We start from the raw sequence: 10,860 nt of genomic DNA, 5'->3' as shown, positions 1-10,860 counted from the left end.
TTTATAAAAAAAAAAAAAAAGGAATAATACTTTGTTTTTCCGGAGGTTAAAGGGTTTGCAGTTAGCTACTGTCACTGCCCACGGCGCTGCTGCCGCCGTCACTGCTGGTGCTCGCCGTGTCCGCTCGCTCTCGCTTGTGGATCTGCTCGTGTGCTTTGAGGTGGCCCGACTGGCTGAAAGTCTTCCCGCACTGGGGGCAGGCGTACGGCCGCTCGCCCGTGTGGATCTGCTGGTGCGCCTTCAGGTGGCCGAGACGGCCGAAGCTCTTCCCGCACTGCGTGCAGCCGAACGGCCGCTCGCCCGTGTGGATCTTCTCGTGGGTTTTTAAGACGCCCGAGTTGCTGAAAGTCTTTCCGCACTGCGAGCAGGTGAAGGGCTTCTCGCCGGTGTGGATCTGGACGTGGTTGCGGTAGCTCGTCTCCTTGGTGAAGCTCTTGCCGCAGTGCTGGCAGCAGTACGGACGCTCGCCCGTGTGGCTCAGGTGGTGCGCCTTCAGCTCCTTGGACTGGCTGAAGCTCTTGCCGCAGGTGGTGCAGATGAACGGGCGCTCGCCGGTGTGCAGCCGCTGGTGTGAGCGCAGGTCGTCGGCTTTGGTGAAGCCTTTGGGGCAGTGGGCGCAGACGTACGGCTTCTGGCCTGTGTGGATGAGCTGATGCCGCTTGAGGTTGCCCGCTTGGCCAAAGCTCTTGCCGCACTGTGAGCAGGTGTACGGCCGCTCGCCCGTGTGTATGCGCTGGTGCGTTTTCAGGTTTCCCAGCGTGCTGAAGTTTTTCCCGCACTGCGTGCAGGAGAATGGTTTTTCACCCTGCATGTTGCGAGGTTTCCTCACCGTTGGGCTCTGTGTTTTAGTCGTGACCACCAGACTCCCTCCTGCCCTTCCTGCCGCCATCATCGCCTCTGTGGAGGACTTCCCCACGTGTGTGGGCTGCAGCTCGTACAGCGCCCCCCCTCCGAACTCAGCGTCCGGTTTGCCGATGCTGTCCAAGTGCAGGGAGTCGGGGCGGAGCTTGTTGAGCTCCGTGCGCAGCTCGGCCATGTGGATGGACTCGAGGCCGTTGTGCTGCAGGTGGGCGGACATGGCGTTGGTCTCGGGGTACTCCGACTTGAGCGCGCTCAGATCGGTGGTGTAGTAACACTGTAGGTCCACGTGGTGGTCCGACTTGATGTACTCCAGAGTGTCAGTGACCTACAACAAGAAAACAGCTGCAGTCACATCTGCTCAACCTGAGCATCGAGCACATCAGGTCTGCTGACCAACATTTTATTAGTGAAGAAGTTATGAACGTTAAACGTTAACGTTAAAGGGATGGTTGGCTCAACAGAGCTCTGTTTGTCAGCCTGGCTACAGAGCTGAAGAGAAACCTGGGTTGTTCTTATTTTCTTCAAACAGTGATGATTTCTTATAAAGCAACAAACCGTTTCTCCAGGCTAAATGATAAAGAACAGCAAATCAGCCTCTGATTTCTGGTCTGCTCTCAGCGACAAAACCTCAAGGAAGACAAGAACTGTGACCTTCAGCTGCTGATGCAGCAGATGTTCATGCACTCATGTTTGATGCTGTTCTGCTGTTTTCACACTGCTGCGTGTCTGCACTCTGTTCTCAGACAAATCTTTGCATTTCTCTGCTCTTTGTTGCTATTGCTCAACTGACTCTACAGTAAACTGCATGATAAAAGACTACAGAGGAAGCATCACTGTCAGTACTAGACAGCATTAATGTGGGCGGGGATTCAATCACACCCTTTCTGTCCACACAGACCTGCAGCTTTTATGAACCCCCACTAGATCTTGGAAGACTTCCTACAAGACGTCAGTGTGTGTGGGACGTTCACATCGCGGGCCTGAGATACCTCCATGGACGGCTCTTTGTGCACTTCCAGTTTGCAGGTGCTGGATTTTATACGCCTGTGCCACTCAGGCTTAAAAACACCTGAGTTCACAGAGGCGTGGCCCACACAGTGTGAGAATGACTTTATTGTGAATTCAGCTGTTTAAAAGGACAAATTTCACATGGCTGTGATAAAAACACACTGAGAGAGTCTTGTGTGACCGACCTCCATGAAAGGCTGTCTGAGAGTTTCAGCCCTGATCTGCTTTCAGACCTCGGACAATGACGCAGCAGCCTCACCACGATTCATCAAATAACTCGATTATTCAAACTAACAGTTTTTGCTTCGATAGCGAGAATGCCGACACGCTCGACTTCCTTCATTGCAGCCACCATGTGCTTCTTTAAAGGCGCTCACACACACACAGCCAAAACTAAGGCATGCATCTTATTTTAACATCACTGTACTTGTAATTTCTTACGAAGATGTTTTCTTTAAAAGAAACATAGCAGATAAATACAAAATGAAATGTTTTTTATAGATAACACTGCATTTTCAAAGACAAAAGTATCCAATTACTCAATCAATAGAATACCCGATTACTAAACTGATGGCTAGCCTCAGGGCTAAAGCTCAGACTCTGCTTCATATCAGGGGTGGGCGATATAAACAATATAAATTTGGCCAACGATAGAAATTTTGACTATACCGCTCTATCGCGATAGCACATGTTGATGATGTCATCAAGCTGCGCTTGTTTTGGTCAAAAGCATCGCAGCGGTTACAACCATTATCATCTGCAAATGATGGCGGGCGACAGTCATAGCAAAGAGATGAAGCACATTTGAAATATGGGGAAAGCCAAAAACTGCGCTTCCTCCACTTCCGTAACATTGATTCATTAATGCTGAATTCTCTCGCAGCTGCTCTATTCCCATGTTGTTGCAGTATATTAATGACTAACCTCGTATTGTGGATGAATAATCTCAGTTGTTCTCCTGACTGAAGTTTGGCCCGTGTACAGCATCCTGCTATGCGATTGCATTTGTCCCTGACCACCAGAATCCCTCACGTTAACTTTTATCGAGTGGAAAAAAAGTTGGCGTTCATCCTCCAGCTTCACTGTGCTAATGTTATGCTAACATAGCTGTGTCGCTAGCAATCACGTAGCACAACATTATATACCAGCTAGCCCAACTTCAGTAACCCTGCAAACGCCACTGCTGTTTAGTTTTCTGTCTTCATTTATGTTGGAAGTGATAGCAGAGCTGTACGTTTGATTTTTTTCAGAAATCTCTCAGTCAGAACATGCTATGAAATGTTTAGGTGGAAACTAGCGAGCTAACTTCCTGTTAACTTCTAACTCCGTTAAATTTAATAAATTCTGTTTTCATGGATGCCTGGATGTTAAACTTAATTGTTACACCTGCTAAAGCAGCAACGCTGATGATTTAATTAAAGATGAAAGAATTTAGACAGTTTTTAACTCTCAGTGTTCGTTTGACTTTGGGACCTGAAGAAGACGGAGTTTTGGACCCAGATTACTCTGCGAAGCTCCTCCCTACGGCAGCCGTAATGCTCTGACGATCCATCAAACAGTGCGGCTTACCAAAGTTGTACTAAAACATTTTTTAACAGATTTCTGCCAAAATCGGTTCGAGGTCAGTAAGCACAACCAGAATTCATACATAAGGCACACTCTCGATTTTTGAGAACATTAAAGGATTTTAAGTCCTTATAGTGAAGAAAAGAATATATCGTGATATATATCGTTACCGCACATGCTTCAAATTATATCGCGATATGGATTTTAGGCCATATCGCCCCTACTTCATATTCAAATAAGTGTTCAGAATGATGCAGTGTGTGGTTTGTCCCTCTGAGCTTTTAAATGAGATAAACAGGAGTGGGATCAGCTCAGGTGTTTGCTTTAAAAGGATTTGCAGTCGTGAGCCCGATGATGAGGAGAAGCTGAGAGTCCTCTCGGAGCTCCTCGCAGCGACGGCTCCCAGCTTCGTCTAACAACAGTTAGACGACAGTTTGGTATAACCTCAGCTCCCTCCATGCCACAGCAACAGACCTGCAGCGGCTCACTGAGGTTCTTCCTGATCCGAGGAAAACAGCATTTTCTTACTGAGCAGCTTAAATGTGGAACCATCTACACGAAGAAGGAACCTTCATCATAAAAACATCATCATGAACACAGTGAAGGACACCAGCGGAGGGAAGCCACTTCATGTTGTGGGTCATCTACGATTTCCTCCATCGCTGACCCGACTCACAAAAGAGAAAAGTCACAACAACCATGTAAGACAGCAACACAACAGCAGACACTACTAAACTGCAGAGAACCTATTATGCACTTTGACCAAGAGCCACAGCCTTCTGATTGGTAGGGAGACAACCAATCAGAAGGTCAGTGGGCTGAAGTGCCCTCGGGCAAGATACTGAACCCAGAGTGCGAGAGTGGGAATGTTAGACAAGGTGATTAGGCACAGGAAAGAGTGTTTGTAAATGAGGGTTGTAGTAAAAAGTCAGATAATAAAAACCCAGATTATCATTAATTGTGGTTCAATTCAGTCTGACAGTGTTGCTATGAATTATGCAATGGAAATATCTCCTTTCATAAATGAACCCTCAAGTGTTTACTACACTAAAGGAGCTCATAAAGCAGGGGTGTCCAACTCCAGGCCTCGAGGGCCGGTGTCCTGCAGGTTTTAGATCTCACCCTGGGTCAACACACCTGAATCACATGATTAGTTCATTACAACTTCAGGAGATTTAAATGAGCTGTGTTGGATCGAGGACACCGGCCCTCGAGGCCTGGAGTCCCCCCATCCCTGTCATAAAGGAAGCACTGAGGCCCTTTCCTTCATATACAAACAGCTCTGACTCCAAGTCATCTCCAAAATGCTCTGATCTCCTTACACAGCGGTCTCCAACTTTTTTTGCGCCATGGGCCGGGTTTATGCCCGACAATATTTTCACGGACCGGCCTTTAAGGTGTCGCGGATAAATACAACAAAATAAAACTAGTACCGGCACCGAAAAAAAGAAGATTTATTCATAACACACGTGAAAAGACCCAGGAAAACCGAGTAAACGATCAAAACAATAACAAAATAACGCTGAAAACCGATAAAAACCCTGAAAACCAGACATTTCACACCTAAGCCTCAACTCGCACGGCCCGGTACCAAATGATGGGTCCAAGGCCCGGGGGTTGGGGACCGCTGTCCTAACAGGTTTCAACTTTGGGGATAAATCACCAGAGTTCTGTGAACGTCATCACAGGAGCTTCTCTTAGTACAGCTGTCGTCAGATCAGGTCCAGAGTCTCATAAAGGGAGAGCACGTCTAAAAACACTACAACTTCTCAAATATGGCAAAAATTAAACTGAGTTATTCAAGTCACAGTTATCACTTCGTTGTGTTGCTCTTACCACTTTTAATAACCTCTGTATGCTTTGGTTTACTCACAGGGCCTCCTCACACTCCTCTGACCCTCAGGTGTGCGACGAGTTACCTGCCAACCACACACCTGAGCCCTGAGCTGACCCCTGGGCTCCTCCTGCTTTGGCAAAATTCTCAGGGTTGCAAATTTACTGAATTTTAATCTCTGCCGTGATTTTGTCTCCCCGTACTTAATTAAACACGATCAACCAATAGTGACAATTCATTCTTCCTACATGAGCCAATCACAGCTGTCCCCTGCACACCAGATTAAAGTCAGATAAACAAACAGGACGCAACCAAAAGCCACAGCGGAAGGTGAAGCACTCGCAAAGAGCCTAACTGATTGCACCGTCCGACAAAACATGACAACCTGCAGCATAACAGCCGCACGAAGGCCGAGGAAAACAAGGCAGCAGCTGCAATCGTGAAGCGCCCGACATCACCTCAGATGTCCATAAAGGTGAGAGCGTCCATCGCACTAACAACATGAAGTGGACGCACACTCACAGCGCACCTCGGATGGATCGCAAAACTTCTACAAAGATACCACCAACAACAAAACACACGCCACATCTTTATATAATATATTCAGACCTTTCAAACACAACAGAAGTAAAAAAAAAACAAAACAAAAAAAAACAGCTTGGCGTTGACGGCGTCTGAGTTGGACTGAGCCTTTTACGCTGCTCTGACAGGATAAACAACCTCAGGGTTTCTGTTACATCAGCAGAACTTTAAATGGACTCTGGTGGGCGCTTTTATTCACAGAATGTGAAAAACTTTATACCCAATTTATGAAGATACTTTGAAAAAGCACGAATGACAATAACGATAATAACACAATAACAGCGTCGTCGCTCTCAGCTGCCGGCCTCTGGCGTTTTACCTGGGAGATGTAGTCGAACACTGAGCTCGGCTCGTAGTGCAACTTGTAGTCCAGCTCTGTTACGTCACTGTGGTGAAACGGCCCCAGGTGGTGGTTCCCGTGGTGCTCAGACTTGATGTAGTCGAGGCCACTGATCTCCATCTTGATCTGGTCCTGGCCCAGCTCGGCGGTGGACAGCGGCTGGATCTCTGACAGGTCCACGGTCCTGATGGGCTCCAGGTCACAGTCCTCCGGCTCGCTCTTCACGCACGGCAGCATCACCAGCGGCTCTGCGATCTCCGCCGCCAGTGAACTGAGCGTGGGCGTGGGACAGTCGGAGGAGAGGAGGGCCAGAGTGGGCGTCGGGGTTGAGCCGACGGGCCCGGCACCGCAGTCCACCTGCAGGGAGGAGTCCAGCGGCAGGGGAGGCGAGCCGCATTCGGGGGGCAGGCCCAGGCTCAGGCACTCACTCTCCAAGTCTGTCATGGTGAGGGGGCGGAGCTAATCCTCCTCACCTGCTCCGTTTCAACACCTGAGGTATCGCTGAGGTTAGTAAAAGTCCTCCTCCTCCTCCACTCCCCTCCTGCTGGTGAAGTCTGCTGGCCCTCACAGGAGGAGGGGCTGGGGGGGGGGGGGGGGGGGGTTGGGAGTCCCTGAGAGCGTCCTCTGGAAAACGATGACGTAGTGAAAGATCAGCCAGATGTCAGCAGGTACGGCTGACCATCACGAGCCTGTAGAGAGAAGACAGAGGAGTTGCTTACCATGACAACAGCAGCTAAAGCCAATCAGAGTGACATGAGGAAACCCCCAACACTGCAGCACCTCTGAGCATGAAAGCCAGGTATGCAAGCATAGTTTGAAACCAGGATTCCCTGGGATTCCCCCCGCCCCCCAGGGGCTTGAGGCCACCACCGTTAGTGTCCGGCCCTGGCGCCTAATGTGTGGCGACTGGTGAGACTCTACTGAGGTTTTGAGGCTGCACCTGCAGCATGAGCACGCCTGAAAAACTCAGTCTGAATAACTTTACAGCAAACATTTTTACACTTTCAGGGGAGCAGATACCAGCGCCAATGTTAGAGATGACTCTTGGAAACATCCCTATAAACAGCTGCTGCGGTTCCGTTTCTGCACTGGTGCATGACAACAGTAAGACTGCAGTCAGCCGGTCACCGCCATCATGCAGACAAAGCTGATGTGGTGGCAGATGTAAATGGGGCACAGGTCGGCCTGCAGAGGTGCGCTGTTTGCAGGAGCAGGATGTCATTAGAAGAGACAGTCAGCTGCTGCAGCTGTGTGTATGCAGCGGCCTCCCACACACATGCGCTGAAAAGTTTTCAGGTAAAGTAGAACAGCCGCTCTGTGCACAGTGCTGCAGCTTCCTAGCCTCCCTGCCGCTCAGGTGAACATTACCTGCTCCTCCCTTCCATATTACCTGTCACCCCGCGAGCACTCAGGTGGCCCCTCCACTCGCCACGCAGCCGCCGCACTGCCTGCCTCCCGGGCTGCTGGCGGTGGTTCTCCCCGGAGGTTGCTCCTCTCCGCTCTCGCTCTAACACCTCCACATTCTTCGCCAACTCTGCACAACTTTTACTGTGGTTCGCACACACAAACCCACGGCTGCCAGCGGAAGGACACGCTCCGCAGCCGCCTCACAGCCCTACAAAGACGGGCAGGCTGCCATGTCTATCTGGCTGGCTGGCTGGCTAGCTAGCTAGCAGCTAGCCAGTGGCCATCTTGTTTATCGTCTGCAGCCTGCTAAACTAGCGCGCTGCTGCTGCTACTGCTAGCAGGGGGAGAAAGTGAGAGTGAGGCGGGGAGAGGGCGCAGCGGGGGCAGCGGTTAGCCTGGCCCCCTCCACGGGGTTCCGGCGCTACGGCGAGCGGCTGACATCGCAACACAAAAGGAGCCAATAAACTACGGAGCCCGAGCGGCGGCACGGCGGTCATCGAGCGTCCGGCGGCGCGGTAAAACGGCAGGAAACCGAGCGGAGCGACGCGGCGACGCCGAGCAAGCGGCTGATAACGGCCGGACGTTACCTGCGGGTGGTCCGCTTCATGGCCGGCTGGCTGTCCACCTTGGTTCGGCTCCGCTGCCCGTCACTCGTAGCTCACTCCGCCGGACCCGCCACGTCCACCTCGGCAGAACACCCGCCGCCTCGCCTCCTCTCCTCCCCTCTATCACTGACTAATTCCGCTCCCTCCCTCCTTCTTACCTTCCTTTCCTCCCTCCTTCCTCTCTCGCTTCTCCCCCCCCTTTCCTTCCTTCCCTCCCTCCCTTCTCGCTCGTGCACATACCCGTTCAGTCGGGTATGTAGGTAACTATGACAACGGTAGTAGGTGGGTACAGCTCTCGGTGTGTGCGCGCGCGGGGCGGGTATGCGCTCGCTACATTGTTGCAACACAGACACCGTCGTCCCCTCGCGCTCCCTTTGATCTCGGCTTGTTTCCATCCGCACGCGCCGGTGTGTTAATATGAATCAATAGGGAACAGCACGCGCCCGCAGAGCCGGGTCAAGGCAGTCAAGTGCAGGCGAGTGACGTCAGCACGTGTCCATGGGGTCGGCGTCTTTTTTTTTTTATTAAGGCGGGTATCAGCTGCTAAAACTGGGGTCAGCTAGCTGAACAAAAGCAGGTGGGCGTCTTTGAAAATATCTTTCAAATAAAATACTTTTTTCCTGCAAAAAATATCAAAAATAAGAGCACGCCATCTGTCCTGCTACCAGTTCAGAATTTTACAGAAACAAGTTCAAGGTGTATGAAACAGCTGTCATTCGCATAGTTGCCAGTTGGTGTATGTAAAACTTGAAATTTATTCAAAGCCTTTTGAAATCAGATGACTGTTTCTGATACACCTTGTATTAATGCAGAATTCTTTTTTTTTTTCATTGTTAATGTTGATCACAGTCACACAGATTGGCTGTCCTTATATGGTCATCTTAAGAGACCCTACCCACCTGCTGTTTAAACCTGCCAATCAGGTGAATACTGGCTGAGGAAGGGGGTGGCAAGGTGTTTGTTTCAGGGCAAAGTGAAAGTGAGTGTGGTTTGATTCCACAGACCCAAATCCCCTTCAGGGGTCACTTTAAATCAAACAGGTGGACCTACCACCTGTTGGGGGGCGATTGTGGCTCAAGAGTTGGGAGTTCGCCTTGTAATCGGAAGGTTGCCGGTTCGAGCCCCGGCTTGGACAGCCTTGGTCGTTGTGTCCTTGGGCAAGACACTTCACCCGTTGCCTACTGGTGGTGGTCAGAGGGCCCGGTGGCGCCAGTGTCCGGCAGCCTCGCCTCTGTCAGTGCGCCCCAGGGTGGCTGTGGCTACAATGTAGCTTGCCATCACCAGTGTGTGAATGTGTGTGTGAATGGGTGGATGACTGGATATGTAAAGCGCTTTGGGGTCCTTAGGGACTAGTAAAGCGCTATATAAATACAGGCCATTTACCATTTACCATTACCCACTGTGGCGCCCCCTTGTGACAAGGCGATGCAGCTTATAGAAGCTTTGTGTCAAAGTTTGGTATTTTTAGCCTTTATGAACATTTTGTATTTGAGTCTAAATTTGGAAACACTTTAACCTCATACATACGTGGACTACGAATATTTCAAGACAGCATTTGTCTCTGAGGGTTTTTATTTTATTTTATCTGTTTAAACAGCATTTTGTTTAAATGTTGAAGCAACCAGGTCAAGTTGCTGAACATTTGTGAAATAACATTAACCTCCTAGGACCTGCGTCCACATATGTGGACATATGGGGTTATTTAGACCAAAATACTCAATTTTGCTCTACAAGGGCCTGATATCCACTTACAAGGACATTATGCTGCTACTGTTCTATCAAAATTTTAAACGAATACCCTCATATGTGGCTCTTATTTTTCTTAAAAACAAAAATAAGGAAAAAAAAAATCTGGTAATTCTTTGCTTTTACATTCATCAGCCCCCAATATGCCCAAATATCAAAGAGAAATCAAAAATGCTGCCGTGGAAGAGTTCGGGTCTTAGGAGGTTAAAGAACAGTCAGCGTTCCAGCCGGTAGTTATGAACATTTATTTGTTTCCTTTGAATGTTAACACTACAAAGTACCCATTCTGCTCGACTAAAACAGGCAATACATTTTTTTTTTTTTTTTTTTTTTAAAAACAGCCACCGTAGCCTTCATCATCATCATCATCATCATGGCAGACCGTTGTAAGTTGGTGTTTAATGACATTCAGCCCATGCAGCGCTGATAAAACCAGGCACAAAGTAAACAACCAACACATCAGAGTCTGATAACTCACTCAGAACTGACACTGGTCACACAAGGTCAAAGGTCACATCAAGTCTGACCTTTAAAAAAACAAAAACAAATCCTGAAGCATTCAATCTACCATTTGGCTGATGTCCATTAAAAAAAAAAAAACAATAATAAAAAAAAAAAAAAAAACAGGGAACATTTTATAAAAAGTATTGCATCACATCCAAAAAATGAGATGAACTGTTCTTTGACATACAGCGTTCATCAAGGTTAAACAGGAAGTAGAAATCCATATTTAAAGTTTAAAACAAACCCACCCCCGAATGAAGTTCCCCCATGTCTTCACAAAGAGCCTGACTTACAGGAAAACCTCCAACTGGAAATATTAACATGAAAAAAACAAAAGAAAACAAACCCGTTCGCCCCTCATTCACACGTCTGTTCCCTGAGGAACTCCTCGCCAACTTTTAAGGATC

General features: G+C 48.9%; 1 protein-coding gene across 2 annotated transcripts; it reads right to left on the bottom strand.

Moving 5' to 3' along the window:
* On the bottom strand, positions 1-8,397 carry LOC146672328 (uncharacterized). 2 transcript variants are annotated; one of them, XM_085404903.1, is made up of 3 exons: positions 8,186-8,397; positions 6,171-6,880; positions 1-1,186 (listed from the first exon to the last, which is right to left on the bottom strand). In XM_085404903.1, exons 2-3 carry the CDS (start codon positions 6,633-6,635, stop codon positions 62-64), a joined length of 1,590 nt encoding a protein of 529 aa, XP_085261029.1. In that variant the 5' UTR covers positions 6,636-6,880; positions 8,186-8,397; the 3' UTR covers positions 1-61. The 2 variants fall into 2 exon arrangements, with proteins under 2 accessions (XP_085261029.1, XP_085261030.1); XM_085404904.1 differs by lacking the exon at positions 8,186-8,397 and adding an exon at positions 7,582-8,142.
* Positions 8,398-10,860: the final 2,463 nt, after the last annotated feature.

This window comes from Rhamphochromis longiceps, linkage group LG4 (genome assembly GCF_057381845.1).
Source record: "Rhamphochromis longiceps isolate RC_006_pf linkage group LG4, R_longiceps_female_GT1.1, whole genome shotgun sequence".
Lineage (NCBI taxonomy): Eukaryota > Metazoa > Chordata > Actinopteri > Cichliformes > Cichlidae > Rhamphochromis > Rhamphochromis longiceps.
Note: the sequence above shows the minus strand (reverse complement) of the source record. Positions and strands in the feature narration are given on the sequence as shown.